The sequence below is a fragment of the Rhinolophus ferrumequinum genome, chromosome X, assembly GCF_004115265.2.
Source record: "Rhinolophus ferrumequinum isolate MPI-CBG mRhiFer1 chromosome X, mRhiFer1_v1.p, whole genome shotgun sequence".
Lineage (NCBI taxonomy): Eukaryota > Metazoa > Chordata > Mammalia > Chiroptera > Rhinolophidae > Rhinolophus > Rhinolophus ferrumequinum.
Genome location: NC_046284.1, coordinates 124,184,517 through 124,210,038, shown reverse-complemented (window position 1 = coordinate 124,210,038; position 25,522 = coordinate 124,184,517). Strand labels below are relative to the sequence as shown.

The following is a 25,522-nucleotide window of genomic DNA, read 5'->3' as shown; positions in this document are numbered from 1 at the left end:
GTTGTCACCAGTGGCAGCAGTCGGCTTCCTGCAAATCGGACTGATATGGCAGGCTGGCTTCCTGGGCTGGTCCCTGCTGGTTGTGGGTCAGGGTTTCCTCATCGTGGATGACACAGCCATCGCCCGTTGGTCTAGTTGAGCTCTCACACCAACACGTGACACGTGCATCCCAGGCCTTGGGCGGAGAGATCGCAAAGATGGAAGGAAAGTTCCCCCTTACGTAGCTAAGCGGAGACACCCCGTTGCATTCATGTCCTCGAGATGACATTGCTAACTTATCTTCACGACTGAAGGTGGATTTTGCAATTAGGAGTCAGGTGACAGCTGAAGTCAGGTCCACCTCCTTCTGGGACGTCCTGTGGGAGATGGCACGTGATTTTCCTTCATGACCACCGTTCAGAGAGATGCTCCCAGTCCTTGGGGAAACACATCTGAATTGTGGGACTGGATGGAAGCTTGTTGAGCATTTGGCTTCACACACTGGGTACAGCTGTCAAGCTAGGCTGCCCTGGCGTGAGAGGTCAAGGGTGAGCTCTAGGGCACCCAGTGCCAAGCCCTGAGCCTGGCTTCAGTGTGGCGTTGTTTGGGGACGGGGGCGGAGACTAAAGATACTCAGTTCTGCCCTGCCCCCATGGTGTACATGGGAGCTTCTGTAGCCTGAATGTGTATATCCCCACAAAATTCATATTTTGCCGCCCTAACCCCAAACATGCTGGTGTTAGGAGCTGGAGCCTTTGGAAGGTTATTAGGTCATGGGGGCAGTCATACCCTCCTACGTTCGGTGCCGGGGGCCTGCAAATTAAACTGACAAAAGACAGACGAATGGGATTAGTGCCTTATAAAAGAGACCTCCCAGAGTTCCATTACCCCTTCCTCCACGTGAGGACACAGTGAGAAAATGCCATCTGTGACCCAGGAGGAGGGTTCTCACTACACACTGAATCACCTGGTGTGTTGATCTGGGACTTGCAGCCTCCAGAATGGTGAGAGATGCATGTCTGTTGTTGCAGCTGCCCTGTCTGAGGTATTCGGTGATGGCAGCCCAAACGGACTAAGAGAGAAGTGTTCTCTCCTTGTGTCAAATCTCTGACATAGGCTCTTTCATGGATATTTCAGTGTGGTCAGCGGAAGAGGCAGAATTAAGCCCAGTTATGCAGCTCAACACTGATGTACAAATGCATCCTCTGCAGATGTCATCAAAGCAGGGGCTAGCTCAGTGGGCTTGGAGGACACACACACACACACACACACACACACACACACACACACAAAAGACAACCAATGCACCAGACAAATTAAACAGGCAAGAAGGACTTTATTTAACACTAGGTATTGTAACAGGGGAGTGATTGAACTCAAGTCTGAATTCACCAGGGGCTGGGGATTTATAGCCATTTTATAGGATGAAGGAGTTAGAGGATAGAAAATTACTGAGAGGAACTTGGTTAGGTATTGAAAGGGTGGAAAAATAAAAAGTGTTCCCTCTACCCTCCTAGGTCCGGTGCCAGGGTCCTGCAAATTAAACTAACAAAAGAGAGATTAACAAGGCGGGGGAGAAGCACATCATTTTCATTTGATGTTAAATTGTACATGTACACAGAGGCCTTTCTGGAAAAATAGTGTAGACCCAAAGAAGTGGCTCAATCTAATATTGTTAACAAACTACAATAAATTTGTATAGAAGTGAGAAGAAAAAGGGAGGGAGGTTTTGGCTTTTGGGGACGGCAAACTGTGGGAAGGTGAACACTTGGGGAAACTAATGGAAGGTAAGAGTTGTTTTAGAGAAATTTGTTATACACATACGAGATCGAACAGCTCCATGGGAGCTGGACGTGCAGGTTATATAGTTATGATTGTGCCTCTTCCAGGTCAAAGACAACGACACCTACTTCTGCATCTTTCCCAACTGTGTGCTGCATAGAGGTGCCCTCCTGACCATCAATGTCACTGCGGAGGGGGACGTGTTTCAGCACGAGCTGGCCTTTCATAATTCAGGTGACGTCACCTTCGCGGGATTCTCAGCTTTCCTGCAGTGACGAGCCTCGACTCCACCGTGCAGGTGCTGGCACTGGTGGTGCCGCCGGTGAGCATGTGCTTGTCTTTCCAGGCAAGGAAGGTTCCAGAGCCATCAACTTCTCCTGTCTCATTTACAATATCCGGTTCATGAACTGCAGCTGGATGCCGGGCCCAGCCGCCCCCGCCGATGTGCAGTACCACCTGTATGCCTGGACCTCCATGTAAGCCAGACGCCTGCGGGACATCTGTCTGGGGACCCTAAAGTTCAATGCTAAAGAAGGCACAGGCCAGTTCCACACGGGAGGGATGTTTCCTCCAAGGCCTGGGGTGTCTCTGAAATGTTAAAAAAAAAAAAAAAAAAAAAAAAAAAAAAAAAACACTTAGAAAGGAAATGAAAGGAAAAGCGTTTAACTTCAGCTGTCTCCTGGCTCCAAATCGAAAACCCTTCTCTGGTCCTAAAGGGATGAAGGAATTAGCAACTTTATCCTGAGGACATAAAGGGAAAGGAAGGTCTCTACTCAGATCAGAAAAAGGGCGAGACTTCAACCCGGTTGCAACCTGTTGGCGATCGCCTGGGAAACACATCTGATTCTGTTTTCATACTTATTCAGGGATAAAATTGTCTCTCTTCTGGCGTTTCGCCGGTTTCTGGGCTGTGAGGAAGAGCTTTTGTTGTAGATGATATGTCCCCAACAGGATACGCCCTCCGCCTTTTTCTTTTCGTTGTACAATAAAGTGTAATGACAATGATAAAAATGTGACATTGGGTTTGTGCGGTGACCATATGTAATGCCGCCTTTTCCTTGACCCCTTTGGAACATGCAGGTATGAGGATGACGAGGTGGAATGCCCCCACTACCTCTTTGGCTCGACGGGGACACACGTGGGCTGCCACTTTGATACACTTGCCGAACCCAAGTCGACAGATAATTACTTCTTCTTGGTGAACGGAACCAGCCAAGAGACGGCAATCCAGTTTTTGGACTTTACTCCATTTAAAGCCACTGAAATGGGTAAGACAATTTCTCGCCTGGCTTCCCCCATTTTCTCCCCGCTTCCCACATACCCATGTGAGCCATGTGATTTCCCTGCATTTGGGATTGTACCAGGACTGCAGGGGACGATGGGCTGGGTCCCAGAACAGCCTGAGCAAGATCTAGGATCTAGATTTGGGGTCTGGAGCCACGCAGAGAGGGAGGCTAGGGTGGGGGTGGGGGCATGATTCTGCCTTCGAATGGGATTCAGGAGGGACGTATACTGGTGTCACGCATGAAAGATGTCACGTACAGGAGACTGTCATTAGTTGTGGTGGTGATGTTCTTGAAATTTCCTAAAACACTGAGGTAACAATCATCACTCCTAGGGAAAAATACAGGATGTCTCTGGTCACAATATTTTCATCAACTGGTCAGCATATAGTGTGGTACCTTGGTTTTCGAACGTAATCCGTTCCGGAAGACCGTTTCAGTTCTGAAACATTCGAAAACCGAGGCACAGTTTCCCCATAGAAAGTAATGCAAAATGGATTAATCCGTTCCAGACCTTTAAAATCAACCCCTAAAACTGCAAGTTTAGCATGAATTTTACTATCTAATGATACCGTAGATCCATAAAATTTATGGTGTTCGTAAACCGAAATGTTTGTCAACAGAGACTTTCGAAAACTGAGGTACCGCTGTAACCTTGTTTGACGTGTGTTTCTGTTTAAAGACACCTTATTGGATATACATTGTTGGTGTGTTATCTAAGACATGAAAACTATCAAACACATGTATTTTCTCTGTAAGGCACCTCACAGCCTTCTTGTGCTTAGGAGTGCAAGGGAAGAAAAAAACCTTTTCCTCTACCCTGTTAGGTTCTGTGACTGAAGAGTGCGAATTAAACTCCCAAATACTAGCTTAACAGGAGAAAAGCATATAAATTTAATTTTTATTTTTAATTCTTAGATGCCCAGGATGGGGATGAAGGCTCCATAGAAAAGAAATCACAGCCCTTCCCCCAAAAGAGGTTAGATTTAGGGACTCATATAACATTTTAACAAAGAGCAACGGATTGTGGCGTAGATAAAGGAAAGGAGGTCTGAGCTCCCAGAGGAAATTAATGGAAGGTAAGGGTGACCTTAGTAAGGTTTCTCTGAGCAGGCCCGTCTCGGTGCTGACTTTCCACCCTCTTTTGTCCATAAAACTTGCACGGAGGGGATTCATGGCTGTCCTCACTTCTCAGGTAAGGGAAGTTCCGGGCAGGCATCTTTCTACATCTGTATATTCTGAATTGCCTTCACCTCAAAATCACCCATACGCCAAAGGGTCATATTTTGAGGTGATGTATTGTGATCTCGTACAGAAACACGAGACGGCGTAGGGGGCCATTTTCAACAGAGAAATCACCAAAGAAAAGCACAAAGGTGCACACACACACACACACAACCACAAACACCGTTTGTTGGCAACCTGAGAGCTGAAATGAGAAAGCAGAGTGTTGCCCTGTGAGCTCAGCTAGGATGATACATGTCAGGTGACACATTTTCTGCCAGGCTGCAAATGTCTGCAAATAGTTGTGAAAGCCCCACAAGTACTGGCTTGGGGCTTACAAGTAAGAGTTAGAGAGGAGGAGAATTTGCTGATAAGGAATCTGTGAGTGAACAAGAGTGAGTGGATGTCCGAAGACTAAAGTCACCTTGTCCCAACCATGCCCAGGCACAAGGTAGGAAAGGTCCCGATGCCCAGGAAGTGGTTTTCTTCCTGGTGTGACCTGGGCCCTTTGAGAGCAGAGCAAGATAGCAGGTCACACAGCCCCCTTGGATCTCTGGGACCCTGTAATCCTGAGTGTGGGCGATTGTGTGTCAGAATTTCGTTGCCATTCCTCGTTCCAATAAAGGCGTGTTTCTGGAAGCTGTGCTTCTGGCAGACACTGCATCATCCTTGTAGTATCTGGTTCCAGACTAACCGTCTGGTGGATTGGGTGGCATTTTTGTGTGTGTGTGTGGCTTTTTTTTTACTTAGCCGTGCTCGGGGGTGACTTCAGGGTCACAGGAAGTGCGCTCGTTTTGGTTGGCTCCATGGAGATAGTGGTTGACTTAAGCCCTCGGAGTTGTAGGCTGTCCCAGAGGAAATGAGGCGTGGATAAGGAGGACATTCACATCTTCTGGCATTTCTGCGTGGGGTTCCAGAAATTCAACGACATGGAGGCAGAGGGTGGGTACCTGGGGTTTCACGTAGCACGGAGGGGCCATCCTGAGATGCACGCTCCGCTGACCCAAAGAGGTCTTGCTTCTAGGCCAGTGGTTTTTTGCTTTCATGCAGGAGAAACAAAATGGGCCAAGTTACTGGTAAGCTACGTTCTCCTAGGACTCATCTATTTGATTCCACTGTGTTGTGGATTTATAACTTGGCATTTTCTTTTTTCTTTTTTTTTTTTTTCCTTTAGAAAAATACAACCCACCCGCAAACCTCACGGTTAGCTATAATGGATCCCATCACGTCGTCCGGTGGGACAATCCTGAGACGCGATTTGACATTTCAAGTCACATCTTGTGTTATGAACTGGACTTTCAAATAAAGGTAGGGACCCTGAACCTCTGCGAGGAGCCACAGATTGATTGTGTTCTCTGCTTTCTCCCGGTTGCGGTTGAATTCTCACTAAGGGACGGCATGTTGCTCCAGAAAGTTCTCCCACGTTGGTCCTTTACCCTCTCTTTGCTATGAAAGTGCCATCCGTTCTTTCTTGATGAAGTCCAAGTACTGGTTTTTCTGGTCCCTCATGCTACGGTGTCATACCTGGCACATGAGTTTCCTTAGCCCAAGGCATGACAATGACAACAATGTTTGATTCTCAGAGTTGCACAGTTTGAGCTCTTACGTTTAGGTTTTTAATCTACCTCAAGATCATTTTTCTATTTGGTGTGAAGTAGGGGTCCCACTTCATTCTCTTGCATGTGGATATCTGGTTTTCCCGGCAACGTTTGTTGAAAGGGCCGTCTTTTCCCCATGGAGTGGTCTTGGTGCCCGTCTCAAAACTCATTTGACCATAAACAAAGGGTTTATTTCTGGGCGCTCTGTTCTCGTCTGCGGGTCTGTATGTCTGTCTTTGTGCTAGGACCACACCGTTTTGGTGACTGTAAATTTGTAGTGTGTTTTGCAACCGGGATACGTGGTGTCTCCAGTTTCGAGGCTCTTTTTCAAGATTGTTTTAGCTTCTCAGGGGCCTTGGCAATTCAGTGTGGGTTTTAGGATCAGCTTGTGTAATTCAGAAAAAAACAAATGTTGGTGTTTTGACAGAGATTACATTGAATCTATAGATCAAGTTTTGGGGTGTTGTTATCTTCACAAGACGAAGTGTTCTGGTCCATGAAATGGGGCATCTTTCCATTTATTTCAGTTTCCTTTCGTTTATTTCCATAACGTTCCATAGTTTTCAGCGTACCGGGCTTGCTCATCTTCTGTTAAAGGTACTCCTGAGTGTTTTATTCGTTTGGATGGTCTTGTCATTGGAATTGCTTTTTACGTGTTATTTTCACACCGTTCATTGCTCTCCCCTTTTATTAACTTGTTTTCCTTTTAAATAGACTGTATTTCTCAGTAGAGTTTTAGGTTCACAGCAAAATTGAGGGCAGAGATTTCTGTCCACACCCACACACAGCCTCCGCCACGGTCCACCTCCCCCCCAGTGGATGAGACATTTGTCACAGTGGATGAACCCACACAGACACGTCCTCATCACCCAAAGTCCACAGTGGACATGAGGGTCACTCTCGGTGGATCTTTTCACTGTCTCCACACTTCTGCCTTTTCCAGAATGTCCTACACTTGGAATCATTCAGCCTGTATCCACTTTCATTACGTTTTCAAACAAAATCTGAAAGTGGGCTGGGAACGGTGGCTCGTGGGGAATCCAGTCCTCACTTTCAAGCTGTCCACTTCCTCCCCACCTGTCTGCCCCCATGTCTCCCCCTCCAGGTTAAATGAGATTTGGGAACCTGAGATCTGGATTTGTCCCCCACTCTGGGAGCTGAGGACTTTTCACCGGTCACACATGTCTTGATTTCCCCGTGGCCCCAGGCCTCACCCCTCTGTCCTGGTGGTCGCCCTCTGAGTCCCACAGGGCCCCCCCCAAGCCCCGGGACCAGCTGTCCTACCTGCCTCTCCACGTGGTCCACTCCTTGGCCCCTCCCCCCATGTCTCATGTCCCGGCCTCATCGGCTCCTGTCTGCACGGCCCACATCCCTTTTCATCGCTCGGTGGGGCATTCTCGAACGCTCTGCCAGTGACCACAACGTGCAGCCCAGGTGTGAAGCGCTCATCGCTGGGAGCTTGGAAAACACAAGTTAGGTTGTGTCTCTCCTGAGTGAACACCCTTCCCAGAGGTTGGGTTTGGGGCTTACAGGAAAGTCAGGGCGCTGGATGTGGCCACCATGAAGCTGCAGGGTCTGTTCCTGCCTGTGGGCAGGCACCTCGCCAGTGTGCACGTGCATGACCTCAGACAGGTGACCTCACACAGGTGACCTCACTCAGGTGACCTCACCTGTGATCACACTCAGGTGACCTCACCTGTGACCTCACTCAGGTGACCTCACTCAGGTGACCTCACTCAGGTGACCTCACACAGGTGACCTCACCTGTGGTCACACAGGTGACCTCACTCAGGTGACCTCACTCAGGTGACCTCACTCAGGTGACCTCACTCAGATGACCTCACCTGAGATCTCACTCAGGTGACCTCACACAGGTGACCTCACTCAGGTGACCTCACCTGTGACTTCACACAGGTGACCTCACCTGTGACCTTGGTTCCTCAGGTGATCCCACACTGTTCCTCACAGGTGATGTAAAACAGGTGACTTCACACATGTGACCTCAGACAGGTTACCTCAGACAGGTGACCTCACACAGGTCACCTCTCCTGTGATGTTACATGGGTGATCCCACATTAGTTCCTCACAGGTGACGTAAAACAGGTGAACTCAGACAGGTGACTTCACACAGGTGACCTCACACAGGTGACCTCAGGTGACTTCACAAAGGGGACCTCACCTGTGACCTTATATGGGTGATCCCACACTGGTTTCTCACAGGTGACTTCAAACAGGTGACCTCACACAGGTGACCAAAGACAGGTTTCTCACATGAGGGACCTCAATACATGTGACCTCACATGGGTGACCCCACACTGGTTCCTCATAGGTGACTTCAAACAGTGACCTCACACAGGTGACCTCAGCAGATGACCTGAAACAGGTGACCTCACACCCGTAATTACACACAGGTGACCTCTGGCAGGTGAAAACACGGATGACTTTAGGCAGATGACCTCAGGTACATGACATCACACAGGTGAGCCACCTTTATTCTCTCCTGTGTTGTCACACCCCCGTTCCCGGACTCCTGTCCCATCTGCCCCATCTCTGTGAAGACTCACAGTTTAGGGGAGCCTCCAGCATGGGCACCGTTTCCTCTGATGCCAGGGCTCCACCCACAGAGGATGAGTGAATTGCCAACCTCCATGCCCATCAAGCCTCAGGCACCAGGAGTGCCACGAGCAGCTCACCTTTGGTAGTAAGCTCCCATCCAGGTTCCACATGGCACCTCATGTACACATTCAGTAAATACTCCTGAGAGGATGACTGAGGGCCTACTCGTTCCTAGACGTTGGCAAGTTCGCTGACGCAGAACAAAATGCTATTGTGGGCTCTCCATTCTCCTTCACTCATAATATCCCCAGAGCAGAGTTACCAGCCAGACGTAAATTCACAGGAAGTGTATTTGGTGTTGAGGAAGAAAAATGTTTCCTCTACCCTCTTAGGTTCTGCATCTGAGGCATGCAAATTAAATCAACAAAAGGTAGTGTAAGAGAAGGGGAAAAAAAGCAAAGTTTTATTCACATGCATAGGGCAGCTCACAAAAGAAGTGACTCCTAAAATAGTTGAAGTTAGGTACTTATCTACCTAACTTAATAGGGGAAGGGGGGGAGGCTTTTTTGGCAAGAGAAAATGGGTTTCTTTAGGAAAGACAGAGGGATTTCGTAGGAGAACAAACTGGAAATAAAGTGTGATAAGGTCGGTTTATGCAGTCACAAGTGATCTTTTCGGTCTTCTTTGTGGCCATAAAACTCCACAGGACACAGAACTTATGATAATTACACCCAGCTTCCTTTCCCGGGAGGGAGGTGGCCCCAAAGAGGGAATTTTCGGCATTCCTTACTCCCAGAAGTTTTCTGCTTTGGTTCAGAGAAGGGAAGCTCCCGGAAGGCATTTTTTGGCATCTGTTGAACATCAAATATCTTCAACCTAAAAGAACCTTCACACCAATTCTGGGGTTCCAAGTGGTTCCCCACATTTGCGTACAAGGCTGAAAACACAGCCACTTATTTATCCTTTGTGATCTTTTTACAGGGCAGCTCCTCCAAGAGAGATCCCGTAAGTATGTGGTTTTTTTTTCTCTATGACATCCCTTTCTTGGGCTCTAGACAAGTTCAGCCCTCACTGTGACCACTGCACAGCTCAGCTGTGGGCCACCCCCAATCCCCTTATCAGTTGCCAGGCTTTGGCCTTGGCTTGCAAAGCTGTTTTCTTATGCCTCAGCTCACATAGCTGGTCATCTTCCACCTGTGGACAGAGAGACATCCCTCTTCAAAACACAGCCCCCTGAACCTTTTCAGCTCAGACTGTAGTGAGAGGAACAGTGTCCCCCCAAATTCATGTCCACCTGGAACCTCAGGATGGGACCGTATCTGGAAACAGGGTGTGTGCAGACGGGACCAAGAGAAGGATCTGAGATGAGGTCGTCCTGGATCAGGGGGGCCCTGAACCCAATGACAGTGTCCTCACTGGAGACAGAAGAGCAGGGACACAGACACAGAGGAGACGCCACATGGAGACGGAGGCAGAGATGGGAGGGAGGCGGCCACCAGCCCAGGGACGCCTGGAGCCCCCAGGAGCTGGAAAGGGCAGGAGGGACCGTCCCCTGGGGCCTCTGGAGGGAGCGCGGCTACCTGCCAGGTGCTCCATCACTTGCAGTCCTGTGGTCTCACCTGGCCCATGGACCACACTGGGAGTGGCCTGGAAAGGGGAAGGAGGGTTAACAGCTGCGTGAGGCACCCGTGGGGCCACATCCATATCCTCTCAGCCTCATGTCCTGCTCAGATCATGTCTGAGGTCCAGCACAGCTGGCGTCGTACAACCAGCACGCGTGCCTTCCTGCTGCCCGGGGACCCTCCTTGGTGGCTGGGCCGCCTCTCAGTCCTTCTTCGTGGGCTGGCCCAGCAGCTCCCCAGATGCATGTCTGCCCCTTGGGTCGCTGCCCCAGGACCATTGTGGCTGCGACCGAAGACAGCGTGCGACCCGCTGGGTCTAAGGGGAGAAGCCCAGCTGGTGAAACGCACAGGTTTTGGCCGCCGACGTGCGAGGGCAAGAGAAACGAGCTCGGTTCCTTCAGCCGAGAGGAACAGCCAAGAGCATGTCCAGGGTGCTTCAGGGTCGTGCAAATGGCCGACTATCCACCTTCAGACCTTGCTTTGGAGGATAGGTCACGGCCTCCAGAATGCAAAGGACGGCAGAACTGCGTCTGCCCTGCTCCATCGCCTCTGTGACAGGAATGAGACTGGAGTTTGCACGGGAAGGACATGCTGTGACATTCTCAGGCAACAGCCCTGATCCTTGCATGCGTCCCCCCAGGACCTTCCCCAGAAGAACCCCCCGGATATTTCTCCTTTTTCTATTCACCACCAGTCCCCGGCATCCCATCCGTGTCTCTCTCTCTCTCTGGCCTCTGCACACTCACGAGTCCTAGTGCCCTGGTGTGGATGGTGGGGCCCTCACCCAGGAGGACACCTCAGTCTGTGCGGGAACCCACTTTGTTGTCACCCAGGGCGGGAGCTGCAGTCGCCCTCCAGGGCCAACCGGTGGCGGGGGGTTTGGGTTCTGATTCAGAGTCCGCCTGTGCCTCCAGAATCTGTGTCTGATGGGGTTCCCGCCCCATTTTCCCATGTGTAGAGTCAGAGCAACTGCAACCCCAGTTCCCAAGGGCTTGGGGGAGTCAGCCCCAGATGCAGACACTGCACAGACAGCTGTGCATGCCAGGTGGGGAGACGGGGGCCCCCGAACATCCCTCCCCACTGGGCATCGAGATGGGACAAAGGAGGCAGCACCTGTGCTGCAGCCAGGTGCTCAGGTCTCTTTCCTGCCAGGACGTCAGTGCTCAGGCATGATGTGACTGCCATGTCTCGTGCCTTCTGCTATTTCAGGGTTTGTCACCAATGCAGGTCACAGACGATCCTCTTTTCTTTGAAAGGTTTTCCAAAGAGGAAGTGATAAAAACGTGTACCTGATTCCGAGTTCTGCCGCGAGAGCCGAGAACACCTTTCGAGTGAGAGTGAAGTACGCGTACAAAGACCTTTGGAGTGACTGGAGTGGCACACTGCACTTTGGTGGGTGCCTGTCCCTGGGCGGGTGGCCGCCTCCCTCCGGGAGCCCCAGGGGACGGTCCCTCCTGCCTCTTCCAGCTCCTGGGGGCTCCAGGCGTCCCTGGGCTGCTGGCTTCCTCCCTCCCATCTCTGCCTCCGTGTCCACGTGGCGTCTCCTCTGTGTCTGTGTCCCTGCTCTTCTGTCTCTGATGAGGACACTGTCATTGGGTTCAGGGCCCCCCTGATCCAGGACGACCTCATCTCACATACCTCACTCAGTCCCATCTGCACAGACCCCGTTTCCAGGTTTCAGGGTTTAGGACGTGGACTGTCTTTTATTTTCAGCGTCCCTCGGGCCCACCGCGGTGTCCCTGCCAGCAGAGGGGACCAGGTGGCTCCTGCCTGCTCTCTGCCTGAATGCACCATCTGCAGTGCTTCCTGATCCCCCGCACCCCTTCCCATGTTTCTGGGGTCACCCTATAGGAGGCCCCTCCCAGACTCAACCATAGGAGCACAAGCCCCTCTGTGTTACCCACTGAGGTGTGTGTAAGGCCCCAGAGGCTGGCCCCCACCCCAGGATGTCACCCCAGGGGTAAGCCACGTGCTCCCACTCCCAGGGCCAACAGGGCACGAGCTGTAAGCATGCAGCTGCTGGATGCCTAAAAGCCATACAGGCTGGTCACCCCCCAACCCCCAGCACCACCTGAGAGGAGCTACCGAAGGCGCACGGGAGCCTCCCAGCTCGTAGGAGGGGTCCAGGGCACACACACCCCCGTCCGTCCGTGACGTGTCACAAGTATGCATTCATTCCTTTGTCTATGCCGTGCAACGTTGAAAGTCAATCCCCGCTGAGAAGGAAGGCTTGGTGCCCTCGTGGAAGTGGATTTGGGGGGTTCTGTCTTGTGAGCAGGGCGTGGAGAGGGCGAGGGCAGGACCCGAGGCAGGAGAGACTCTTCCCTGCCTGTGTTCCCAGCTCCCTCTGGTTCCTGTTTTTTGAAGTGCGCTCTGCCTCCGCTCCAACCCTGCTTCCTTCGCCCCGCTTCACCCCCAAACCCAGAGTCTGAAAAGGAGGTGGGAAGGGCTGTGTATGAACCCGAGTGCCGGGAGGTCCTGACCCGCTGCTCCTCTCCCCCGCCCCTTCAGGCCTCCCAGAGCCGGACTTCCGGGGCCCCCCTGTAGCCCTGGTGGGGCTGGTGGTGGGGGCAGCGGCCTTGCTCATCACGGTCCTCATGTTCCTGTGTACGAGGTAAGCCCCGCCCCCCCACAACTGAGAACACGTGCGCAGGGAAGGAGGCGTCACCGGAGGACCCACTTATAGGACCGGCCACGAGGGCGCGTCCACAGACGGACGGAGGCGGGTTTCACACCCGCGAGGGCTGGGGAGGCCGTGTGTGGAGCGAGCGCTGCCTGCTGCGGGGTTTCCTGCGGCGTCGGCCGCCACGCACGGCCGCACACCCACGGGGGTTCTCTCCAGAGTGGGGGTGTGCGGAGTTTCACTGCTGCGCGCTGTGGGCTGCGCACTGTGATATGGGCTTGGAAATAATAACAGACACGGAGCCTCTTTGACATGGAGCTGGACCTGCCCTCCCAGAGGGCCGGCCTGGCACGTCTGACGCCTCAAACCTGTGCAGGTGGAAACAGGACAAAGTCACCTCAGGACGGGGCCTTAGCAGCCTGCTGTCCCAAAGAGCTGTTTGCAAAGACAACAAGAAAGCAGGTGTCGTGACTCCAGGACGGGTGACTCTGGGCTGAAAATTAAAAACACTGTTTAGCATCAGCGTCACGGTGTCACGTTATCTGCACCAATAGCAACCCCTTCCTTCTGTGATGTCATGGTCCCCTCCCTTTGTCATAAACACCCCTGGCCTTTGTGTCCCCATCGGAACACTGTGTGGGCTTCTGCCTGAATCAGGGCTTCCCCAGTAGCTATTCTCATGGATCTCAGATAAACGCTGGTCGCCTCTCCCTTTGAAAGGCCTTACACGGCTAGGTGACCACATTCATTATTTCGGGCCTGTGAGAATGCCTGCACAGTCACAGAAGGATTCCAAGTGACACACAGAGCCAGCCGTCCCTGGGAGAGTCCACTCGTGTCCCCACCTGGCGCGGAGGTCCCAGCAGGCACAGAAATCAGGAGCTCAGCACAGAGAGAGAAGGGACCCCCTGTGTGCCTACCTGACCTTCAGATGCAAGGGGCAGTGAGAAGCGTTGCTGTGCTCAGAGCGGCCACGTGGGGGCAGCACCGAGGCCCATGTCTCCGTTTGGGAGGCCCGCGGAGTCCCGGTACAAGGGGCGGATCCGGGTTGGGCCATCCATCCCGCAGGCAGGCTCATCACGCACGTGTCCAGTCGGGGTAACGTGCCATGAACGCCCACCCACCCCCTGGGAGGGTCTGAAGACCCTGGCTTCAGCCATGGATGGGGTGGGGGGCCTCCCCTCTCCCCCAGGGTCCCCCGGACCATCTGAAAGGAAGAACAGAAATGACCCTGCTGGAGAGTCCTGGGCAGGGGTTTGGCAGACTCTGGGATTTTGGAGGATGTACGGAGCTAAAAAAAAAGCCATGGGTGACACTTGGAAGGACTTGGGGTTCACTGTCAGTGCTGGGGAAGTCCTGGGGTGCCTGATAGGAGAACTGTGGGTACTCAGAGGGTTGGGGTGTCTGGAGGGTTCAGGCCCCCCCACGCCGCACTTGGGCAGACAGGCGGAGGCCTCAGGGCAGGTCTCGGGGTGGCCGGACCGGGCCAGTGGGGGCCGGCTGTTTCTCAGCTCCCCTGTGCACCATCTGCTGCAGGAGGGGTGCAGCCGGGTGAGGGAGGGCAGGGCTCCGTGCTGGGGGCAGACACTCCCTCCCATGTCAGCAGCGCCCCTGCGAGCCAGGCTGCTGGCCGGTCCAGCAGACAGAGGTGCAGACTGGTCAGTGCACCAGCTCCATCCGGCTGCGTCCTCACTTTGGGGACTCTCCGTGATGACGGCCGGGGGCATGCAAACCGGGCCTGGCCTTGGACACGTGCCCTGGGTTTGTCTCGGAAGGGAAAGCGCCCCCCTCAGGGCTCAGGCTGCCAGCACGCAAACCCCGTCATTGTTTCTCTTTCAGGTTCTCGCTGAGACAAAAGCTATTCCCCCCAGTTCCCCAGGTGAAAAGGGAGGTGACTGGCATGTTTGTGTTCTTGCCTGAGGTGAGTGCCTCTGCCCTCTGCCCCTTCTGGCCGTGGTGTCTTTGGGGTACGGTGCCCCGTGGACAGGGGTGCCCTCTGCTCCCCAGGCCTGAGAGCTGGGTCCTCGCATGCAGCTGAGGGGTGAAGGCAGGGGGGCAGAGGGCAGGGGACGGGACCTCGGCCATCCACCTGCCGTCTCTGCAAATATCCATCCACCAGGGCCCTGGTGACAAAAGTCGATATACGTCACATGGGAAAGAAACAGGTCTCAAAGTGAAGGACTGTTTCCTTGCTGGGAACTTCTGGCTGATCCTTGGTCTCTCTCTCTCTCTCTCTCTCTCTCTCTCTCTCTCTCTCTCTCTCTCTCTCTCTCTCTCTCTCTCTCTCTCTCTCTCTCTCTCTCGTTCTCGGATCACCGTGGAGACCTGTATCACCTTGTCTCCAGATCCTTCACTAGTCACCTCTGCAAAAACCGCATTTCTAAATAAGGTCCACTGACAGGTACCAGAAGGATGTGATTTTTTTGCGGGGGACCCACCCTTCAACCCATGATATCTGGTTCCCTGCCCTGGGGGCAACCAGACCCACCCCTGCCCCTTGGAGGTTGAGGGACCCTCTGGGGGACATTCATCCCTGTCCCATTTGATATATGTGTTCCCCTGTGACAAAGCTGAGACGCCCCAAAGCTCAGGCCTAAAGCCATTTCCTTGGGAAGCACTCCCCAACCCCTGGGGTTCCAGAAAGCCTGTCTCCCCTCACAGCAGAGTATAAGGGTCCTGGATAAAATTGGGGTGCAGCTATGGTTTTCTGGGGCTGCTTAGTATGTTTCAGTGATCGACCCAGGAGGCTTTGTTGAGTAGAAGAGATGAAGGCACAGACTAGCCGGCCTACCCAGGGTCCCTCTGAGCTACACAGGCTGCCCCCCAAACCTGTCTAGGTCCCTCTTTTTCAAGTGTGGGGTCCAGGAAACGCCCCTTCTGTAAGAGACAAGAGTGGCCAGTGAGTGGATATCAGGGTCTTTCTTTCACAGTGGGCATTTGATACGTGAACATACCGCCCCAGGCTGGCTGACACCACCCTCTCTTAAATTTAGGGCGACCTCACCAAGGAAAGCAGCTCCCACCTGATTCCCTGTGGCCATGGGCGTGTAGGGTGGAGGAAGCCACTACTGTCCTCAAAGGGAATTTCTCTGACCCTTGTGTCCTGGGGGCTGGGAAGCCCACGTGGGCCCTGGAGGTGGTGGCCCGGGGGCGCTGGACGGGCTGGGTGCTGGACGCTGGACCCCGGGCCGGGGGAGGGGCAGGCAGAATAGAGCCCACTCCAGGGGGTACAGCAGGAATCACGAGCATGACGGTGGGACTGACTGTCCCCAGTCAGGGACTGTCCCCAGTCAGGGCTGTGTGTCTGTCCCCAGAAGAAGGTGACTGCCCAGCTCTCCGTGTCATTTCTAGCCGCTCAGGGACGAATGCCATGCAATTCACAATGTAAAGGGCGCAAAACTCAGGGCCATTTAGTGCATTCACCGTGTCGTACGACCGCCATTTGTAAATGGTTCCAGCACATTCCACCCCCCAAAAGGAGGCCCGTCCCCATGAGCCGTCCCCCCAGGTCTCGCTCCCCCATCCCCTGACGACACGCACCCACTTCCTGTCTGTGGATGAGTCTGTTCTGGACGTTTCACATAAATGGAGTCACACAGTGAGTGACATTTGTGACTCGTGGCCCAAGGACATTCCCCTGTGTGGACGGACCACATTTACCGTGTTTCCCCAAAAATTAGCCCCAGTTAAGATCGTCAGCCAGACGGAGGCACCTGGTACGTAATGACAATGTTCCAGAAGAAGACGACATGACTGTATTTGAATAACTGTAGGTTGTTGTGCATGAAAAAAATAAGACATCCCCTGAAAATACGCTCTAATGCATCTTTTAGAGCAAAAATATAAGACCCGGTCTTCTTTTGGGGGAAGCACGGTGTTTGTCCGTTCTTCCACTGGTGGGCATCTGGGCTGCGTCCATCTCCTGGCGACGGCGAACGGTGCAGCTCTTACTGCGGTGGGCTCGGTGGCCCAGCCAGGGACCTGAGTGGGTGGCCTCACCGGTGCCCTGCGTTTTCTCTCTCTCAGGTTTCCTGGGATAACGATCACCCACCTCCAGGCTCGCAGGAACCCGAGGACGTTCTCATGGTGGAAGAAACACCGTCCTCTGCGAGTGGGCAAGCGGAAATGGGGTCGGCCCCCCACGGCTCCGAAAACGTCCCTCCCGAGGGGCGTGCACTGGCTGTGTGAACGGTTTCTGACGTGACTCCCCACACACCGTCCCCTCCCTGCCCTGCGGCCTTTCCGCCTGCTTGCTTCCGAGTCCGCTGACCACGGGCGGCCACCTGGCCAATGGCTCTGAGGCCCGTGCGGATGGGATTGATGCCAGCTCAGATTTGGAACCACCTGTCCCACTAAGCAGCTAGCGAATGTCCAGGTGATGAGATAGGGAGACGATTGATGGAGTTCTAGAAAGTTCCAGAGTGGGTCCCCTTTGGTGAGTGGGTATGCGTTGGAAATCCTTGCAGGTGGTCACCAGGCTGTGCACAGTACAATGGCGGTGACAGGGTGACAGAGACGAAGGACACAGACTCCTGGTGGAGACACCTCTGCATTCTGTGACTGGTGTCGGTGTGGGCTCCTGGGTTCCTTTTGTAAGCAATGTGGGGGTGGGGGGTACACCACCCGATCGATGCCCGTTTATCTCCACGGCCACATGCTGGACCGTCCATGACGGATGTAAAATAGAAGAAGCTGCAAAGTAGGAGGAGCCAGAATGAAACGGCCAGACATGACGTATCTCCGCGGCTTCCCAGGCTTGGGACGATCCCATCCGGCTGTGGACAAGGCACTTGCTTCTGAGTTCATCATCTAAGAGGATGCAACATGCAGGAAAGGTACAGAGATGCCTGCGCTGGTGCAGGACGGTCCATAATACTCAAAGAAAACGCCGCTGAGTGTTTGTTCCCAGATGTGTTAGGAAAACGTGATGCAGGCCACGCAGCTTTGGGGAAAGGCGGTGCTGATGAGCCTTTGCTCAAAGAAGCACATTCACAGCGTGGCTTTTGTAAAGTAGGAAAGTTAGGGCACAGCCCGCAGGTGAGACCTACACAGGTGAGGTGGTGTGTGCATGTGTGTGTGCACGTGCGTGTGCCAGCTGTGTGCAAGTGTGTGTGCAGGCATGTGCAGGTGATATGGTGTGTGTGTGGATGTGCACATGTACGTGTGTGCATGTGTACACATGTGTATATGCAGGTGTGTGCGTATATGTGTTCATGTGTATGTGTGTGCAGGTGTGTGCACACATATGCACATGTACATGTGTACACATGTGTATATGCAGGTGTGTGCATGTATGCACTGGTGTGTATATGTGTTCATGTGTATGTGCATGCAAGTATGTATGTGTGCGCATGTGTGCACTGGTGTGTATATGTGTTCATGTGTATGTGCATGCAAGTATGTATGTGTGCGCATGTGTGCACATGTACATGTGTACACATGTGTATATATGCAGGTGTATGCATGTGTGCACGGGTGTGTATATGTGTTCATGTGTACATGCATGCGGGTGTGTGTGCACATGTGTGTGTGCATGTGTACATGCAGGTGTGTGCATGTATGTGTGTGGTGTGTATGTTCATGTGTGCGTGTGTGCACATGTATGCACATGTACATGTGCACACATGTGCACACGCAGGTGTGTGCATGTATGCATGTGTATATGTGTTCATGTGTACGTGTGTGCAGGTATGTATGTGTGTGCACATGTGTGCATGCAAGTGTGCATGTGCGGGCATGTGCATACACACATACACGTGGGAATTCAACACCAGAATGTCAGGGATGGTTTTCTTCAGACTTCAGGGAACTGGTTTGCATTTTTGACTCCAGAAATAAAATCCGTTTTTATAGGGAACATAGGCTAATGCATTGGGGAAGAAATCGCGAGTTAGAAGCAAGTTTTGACCTAGGAAAGCGCAAACAACCGAATGTTAAGTGGAGACAAGCCAAGACAGTAAGTGCTGCACACAGACACACACATACACACACACGCCTGTGGCCGCTGTGTCGGCATTCTCGGGTGTTCCCTGGCTGTGTCGGATTGTCCCAATTGCTTGGAATGCACATGCGTTCTTTCCCTGGTGGTCGACGTGGGGGTGACTCCTGTCGCTATGAAATAAACTCTGCTCACCAGCGCCTTTCTCCTGGACGACGTGCTGTACCACCTGCTGCTGTCCGCACTGGGGAAGTCACGGCCAGGGGAACGGGAGTCATTCCTAGTAGCAGGAAAGAGCAAGCGGGAAAGTGGGCACCCCGAGACCAGGAAGACGCCTGCCCAGCGGGGTTCAGTGAGTGGAGGGGCCTCTGGGGCTTTGTGCCCGGTGTCCCCACGTCCCGACTTGGTAGCTGGGCGTCAGGGTCTCAGGATCGGAGGGGAAACCTATCCCCAGAGGAGGAGGTGTGTCCGTCCCCATGTCAGAAGTGGAAGCCGCACCTTCAGCCATAGCAAGTATTTAGTCCAAACTCTCTCACCTGGCACGTGGTGGGGGCGGGAAGGAGGTGACCTGTGTGGACCCCCCTTCTACCCATGTCCGTTAGGATTCGGGGCCAGGTGCCATCTACATGTCCTCTGTGTCAGTCGTCTATCATCTGTCTATCAATCACCTGTCATCTCTCATCTATCTATGAATCTATGCATTGATCTATCATCTGTTATTGATCTCTCTATCTGTCTTCCTGTCTGTCACCCTCCCTCCGTCTGTCTCTCTCTCACCGAGGAACAGGGTTTCAAACAGCCCCCTGGGATGGCGGACATCGCACCCCCGGGCCTCTAGATGACGGGCAAAGACGCCCAGCCTCCTTGCACATTTTGAGCCAGCGGCACCAGGGCTAGCGAGACAGGGACAGAGGATGAGGACGACCCATGCAGACCACAGGACACTGCTCTTTATGGCCACGCCCTGCAGCCAAGTGCTGACCCTCTGGGCCGGGCCTGCAGGGCTCCTCTCAGGCTGCCGGGAAGGGAGGGAGGGAACGATGCAGGCAGAGATGCCACAGGATGTGCCTGCCCGTGTGGGGACCTCTGGGTCCCATCAGAAGTCTCAACTGGAGAGAACCGGGCGTTTCCCGAGGGGCCGTGCTGCTGATAAGGAAGATTGCATTTCAAAGCATCCACCCTTCAGGTCAGGACACAGCAAAGGGGTGAACAGCCAGCCAGCGTCTTGCAGGAGACCCCTGGACATCAAGGACAGAAACAGGACGCCCCCATTCTCCTGGGGGTGGGGGGTGGCAGCCACCTGCTATCGCTGCGGCCGAGACCTGACGTGTCCCATGTTGCAACCCTAGCAAACTGCATCCACGAGGCGTTGTCTGTGATAACCCCCCCGCCCCCCCAGGGGCTGGCCTCCTGAGATTACGGAGAAGACACCGCAGCTTCTCTTTCGAGGACATCTGAGCTAAAGAGAGAAGTTTCTGACGAAACACTACCATTCACGGCTCTGTAAATGGACTTGACCCTGGGGGGCAGGGACATGGGGGGCGCCGCTTTGATTTATCTGGATGGATTTAAATTAATCAGAACCTGGGATGTCAGCTCAAGGCCCTGTCGGAAGACCGGAAGGTTCCGGAATGGACGGGTCAGTCAGCTGTATGCACGGGTGGCTTGGGAACCACACAGAGTGCCATGTCCTGTGTCCTGGGATGGGGTCAGGGACCCAGGGTGGGTTCCTAGAGGCCGGGTGGGGAGGCAGGGCTGAGTGTGGGAAGCTGAGAAAGGAAGAAGGTTGTTACGTGACTCCTGGGGAGGCTGAGATAAAGGACCGCAATCCAGGGGCCTTAAACCCACAGACACCCATCCTCCCCCGGCCTGGAGACCAGGAGTCTGCCATCAGTGTGTCCCAGGGCCATGCTCCCTCCGGAGGCCCCAGGGGACGGTCCCTCCTGCCCCTTCCAGCTCCTGGGGGGTCCAGGCGTCCCTGGGCTGGTGGCCGCGTCCCTCCCATCTCTGCCTCCGTCTCCACGTGGCGTCTCCTCTGTGTCTGTGTCCCTGCTCTTCTGTCTCTGATGAGGACACTGTCATTGCGTTCATGTTCTATTAAAACACGTGACCTTGTTTGGGAATAAGGTGTTTGCAGAGATGACAAAGGGAAGGACCTGAGATGAGGTCGTCCTGGCTTCAAAGGGGCCCTAAACCCCATGGCAGTGTCCTTGTAAGAAGGAGTCGGCCCCCCACACCCCAAAGCTGCCTGGTACACAGCATCAGAAGAACTGGAGGCCTGGACAGCTGGGCCATACAGCTTTGTCTGCATCTCTCAGAAGCCCCACTCCTTGCTACGGTCTTGGTGCTGGGTGTGCAGGCCCAGCTGGGGGGGCTGCATGGGGCGGCTTTGGGGTGTCACTTCCCAGGGTTGTGGGCAGTGACCGGGGGCCGTTCGGAGCTGTTCAGCCACCAGGGAGCATGCGACAGCCATCTGGAGTGACAGCTGGGTGGCACTGGGCTGTGATTTGCTGTCCCTGGTGCCCGTACATGCAAGGTTTTCCGGGGGCAGGCTCCTGCAGCCCTACCCTCCTGGCAGAGCTGGCCGTGTCCCTGAGTGGGTGTGCCATGTCCCCTCAGGACTGCGTGCAGCTGCCCCTGGCGGGTTGGAAGGCCCTGTTGTGATGTCTTTCGCAGCCAGTAGCCATGTCCTGGCCTTCCCCACTACCCCTTCCCATTTCCCATTTTCTCTTCCTGTGTGGCCCACGTGCACGACCCTGCCCTTTGAGGGCTGGATTTTCTGCACACGAGGAAGCTGTTGAGCCTCCAGCCGCCCATTTTGTTTGTCCCAATCTTCAGTTTCGCTGTCTGGTCCTGTCTGCTTGTCTGAGGCACCAAGCGGGTGACAGAGCACCTTGTTGCACGTCGGTGGGGCTGGGAGGGCGAGGTGGAGGTGTTCTTTGGTCCTCCAGCAGGAGACGTCAGCATTTACCCCGAAGGTGGCCACCCCGCCTGATCCTGGATATGCCGCCAGCTCAGCCTTGCTGGGGTCCCCGGTGCAGAGATGCCCCACAGACGAAGCTCCAGGCTTCCTCGGGCTCACAGCCAACCCGAGCTGGGCTGAGCGTGCGGCTGGACCTGGGGGCCGTCCTGTGTGAAGCAGACATGTGACCCATGCTCCACCAGGGGTCGGCCCTCACCCGCACTGCCACAGGCCCGGTGGCCCTTGGGTCTGCACCGCCAGCACTGGGCTACGTCTCGACGCTGCCACAGCTGGAGGACTCAGCTGGCATCCTCGGGTGCCGGGCCCGTGAGCCTTTGTCCTTCTGCCTGCCCTGCCACAGTGCTTTTCTGTGGTGTCCTCTGCTTTCTTTCTGCTTTGGCCTTTTAGGGGGGAAAAAGGAAAAGACAAGGAAAGAAGAAAAAAGAAGAAAGAGAAAAGAAAAGAAGGAAGAAACGTAGAGGAAAAGGAAAAAGAGAGGGAAAAAAAAATAAGGCAAAAAACAGACGCAAAAGGACAAAAGAGAGAGAACACAAAAGAAAGAAAACGAGGACAAAGAAAGAAGGGAAAAGCAAGAAGAAGAAAGAAGGAAGGAAGAAGAGACCAGCTCCTTTGCTCGCTTCAGGGACCAGGTGTGGCCACAGGGCCGTCTGACTCAGTCTCCGGTGGTGGCCACACCTCCCTTATCACCGCGTCCCCAGCAGCAGAGAGGAGCTGGACGGACGTGTTGTAATAGGGGCCACCTCTCGACCTGCCTGCTTATCTCTGGGCAGCCGCCCACTTTTGCCAAACACCCTGGTTCCTACCCGTGCGTCTGCGGGTCCTCTTGTCCGTGGTGCCCTGCCTGTCCTTCACTGGCCGTCTCTGCCCCCAGCCCTTCAGCCTGTATTTCATAAAGGACGCTGCCGTGTTAATCTCCATGGTATATTATTACACAGTAACAAAGTAACTCATGTATCCGCCGTAGTATATAAATGGTACTATTGTGTTGATTACACTAGTCTGTTACAAAGTCACACATAGGAATAGCTAAGCTACGTTCATTCTATGTAATGAATGGCACTGTTAGATCGATCACAATCGTGTTACAAAGCAGCACACAGGAATAGGTAAGCTATACCGCCTGTATATAACAGAATTGCCTGGATACTTAACCAGATGAGCAACACCCCTGAGCAGGGATGAGGGAGAGGGGGTCTGGTCCATCGCTTCGGGGGAGAGTGGCTTTCGTCTCCACATGGGCTGGTCAGCCACCAAGCCACGTGATCTGTGGCCCTCCTCTCGCAGCTCCTGGGGCTGGCCTCAGCCTCGGGGGTCCTTGGCTTGTAGACGCACCTCTGCAGCCTTCCGTCTTCACGCGGCTGCGTTCGCCCTGTGTGTCTGTCTTCCTGGGGCCGTCTTCTAATGAGGGCACCGGTGAAACTGGCTGGACAAGCCCCCGTTCCAGTGTGACCTCCCTCTTCACTTAATGAGCGACGCCAGCGAGGGCCTTGTCTCCAAATACATTCTCGTTCTGAGATTCCAGCTGGACGTAAACTGAGGGAGACACCATGCAGGAGCCGGCCTCTCAGGTCAGGGCCGCAGAGAGGGGTGGGGTGGAGCTGGACCCTGAGGACGATGACCGGAAGGATTGCTGCGGGGACCATTCCAGCGTGAGGGAGGGATGGCCAGAGGGGCTGAGCTGAACAAAGGGAAAAGCAGATCGCAGCTGGGAAGGGAGGCTGGGGCAGTTTGGTGGCTGCCACAGGGAGGGTTGGCTATGAGGCCACAAGCCCCGGGCAGCTAGGGGATGCAGGGTTATTGCCCTACCCCTGAGGGCACGCGGTGGCCTTTTCCAGGGCACCTCGGAGGAAGCTGCCCAAGTGCCCTCTGGCTGGGGTTTTGACAGCAGGAAATTGCTTAAGCAGGTCTGCACGGTGACCACTAATTGGGATTATAAAGAGGAACAATTGAAAAGAGAACAGAAAAATAATACTTTGGAAAGGCGGTTCGTTTCAGGGAAAATGCACCGCCGCCTCCCCCCACGCCCCACCCCCGGCTGACCCCAGATTGTGAGAGGGAGAGAGAGAAAGAGAGAGAGAGACAGTCCTGGAGCAGGTCAGCATGGCACTGACCCTCATTGGGTCTGGTGGTTAGGGGAGGGGCCGCACCCGGACGCTATAAAAAAAGCTCAACTGGGAAAAACCAGCTTTGCTTTCTCTTCGGTTCCTCCCGCAGAGCTGGAAAAGCAAGACAGAGTGAGGGGTTCTGGCGGGGACCCCAGGCCACCTGGACCAGAGCCGGAAGGGGGCTGCTTCTCTCACGCTGCACTTGGGTCCAGACCCCAGGTAAGACAATGGGGAGAAGGCAGGCAGGTCCACGCAGGCCCGGCCCGGTGGGCGGGGGTGGACACCAGCACCGAAGCAGAGCTCGGTCCACCCACTCCGCGCCAGACTCAGATTTCATGCCCAGTTAGGATGCTCCAGGCGGCGCTAGTCATCGTGCAGGGATGACGAGCTGCCACGGTGAGAGGCGGGACGTGGGGCGTTCCAAGTGGAGGGTTCCAGTGGGTTTGTTGCCACGTTGTTTCTTCCTGTACACAATGTAAGCTTCCTTAGGAGGCTCCTGTGCGTTTTCTACTGGAGGGCGCTGGCCCAGGCTGGGCAAGGGGCTTGTTGCCCCCGTATCCGGGGCAGCCTGTGGGAGCAGCGTGGGGACTGGGCCTCGGGGTCCGTGGTTCGCAAAGGTTAGGGAGCCTGATTGTCCCAGGGGGATGGTGAAAGCACAGAGCCCTCGTGGCAGCGTTATTATTTACAACAGCCCAAAGGTCGGCACAGCCATCAGTGGGTGGACAGCTAGACAAAACGAGGTCCATCGACACAAGGGAGTATTAGTCAGCCAGGAGAACGAGGGAGGCGCTGACCCTCGCCACCACGTGGAGGGACCTGGAGGACACGATGCTCAGGGAGTGACAGACGCCAGACACCCAAAGGCCACCCAGTGGGGAGGTGACAGCTCATGGGGACGGGTGTCCTCGGGGGGATGGAATGTTCTGGAACCAGGTAAAGGTGATCATTGCAGAACAATGTGAACGTGCTAAACGCCGGCGAGTTGTGCATTTAAAAAAGTGGGGTTCCTATGATGTCAGTTACACCTCCGTAAAAATAGTGATCCATAAATACGCGTTTCAAAGCCCAGACCCCCGGGCCTCACCGCGAGGTTGCCAGGCAGCGGGTCCTCCGGGACGATGAGGGCCATGAGGTGGGGTCCGTATTTGGGGCAGCCCCGCTGTAGGGCGCTTACCCCCACCCCCCAGGCCAGTCCACTGGTGTCATGGGCTCCCTCGCGGGGGGGGCTGCACACCCCACTCCTGACCCCCACCCCGCCTGGCCACGGGCACGTTGAATCTTAGCGACGCAAGTCTTGACCGCCTCCGAGCCTTGTGCCCAGGGAGTCACGTATTGGCCCTGAATGAGCGAGCAGCCAGAGTCCTCTGCAGCCCCCAGTAGGGCCGTCCCAGGACAGAGCCCCCCATAATCACAGCTGTTCCCACTCTCGCTGAGGTCGACATGGGTTCACGCGCCCTCTCTCCAGGCGGGTGGGGAGGGAAGCGTTCTGAGCCCCCGCCCCTCACCGCGCCCCTTCTCTGCCGACTTCTGCCCCATCTCCAGCCTCTGCTGTTTGGCGTCCGCCAGGCCCCCTTTCCTATCATAATTTGGGGGTCAGCAAGGTATGGTGACATGGTTACTGCACTTCGGTTCTTTAAAGCGTGGCAAGGCAAGAGGCTTAGGGGCGGAGGGTCACTACACTGGAGCCGTCTGTACCTCTGGGAGCTGGCGTCACCGCAGGGCACCGCCCCTGGGACACCCACGGGACAGCGGCTACTGGACCCGTCCTCCTTAACTAAAGACACGTCCTGCGTGGTTCCCATGCATAAAATTCTGATCTTTGTCTCCTC

General features: G+C 54.5%; 1 protein-coding gene across 1 annotated transcript in view; it reads left to right on the top strand.

Annotated features, from left to right (window-relative positions):
- The window catches only part of LOC117025782 (granulocyte-macrophage colony-stimulating factor receptor subunit alpha-like), a 30,119-nt gene extending 12,317 nt beyond the window's left edge, over positions 1 to 17,802 (top strand). Inside the window, exons 4-12 of the mRNA XM_033111979.1 lie at positions 1,869 to 1,995; positions 2,108 to 2,237; positions 2,842 to 3,029; positions 5,443 to 5,576; positions 9,404 to 9,427; positions 11,301 to 11,436; positions 12,556 to 12,658; positions 14,507 to 14,588; positions 16,694 to 17,802. Of these exons, the coding sequence (XP_032967870.1) occupies positions 1,869 to 1,995; positions 2,108 to 2,237; positions 2,842 to 3,029; positions 5,443 to 5,576; positions 9,404 to 9,427; positions 11,301 to 11,436; positions 12,556 to 12,658; positions 14,507 to 14,588; positions 16,694 to 16,855 (1,086 nt within the window). The 3' untranslated portion in view covers positions 16,856 to 17,802. The remainder of the gene's footprint in view (positions 1 to 1,868; positions 1,996 to 2,107; positions 2,238 to 2,841; positions 3,030 to 5,442; positions 5,577 to 9,403; positions 9,428 to 11,300; positions 11,437 to 12,555; positions 12,659 to 14,506; positions 14,589 to 16,693) is intronic.
- Positions 17,803 to 25,522: the final 7,720 nt, after the last annotated feature.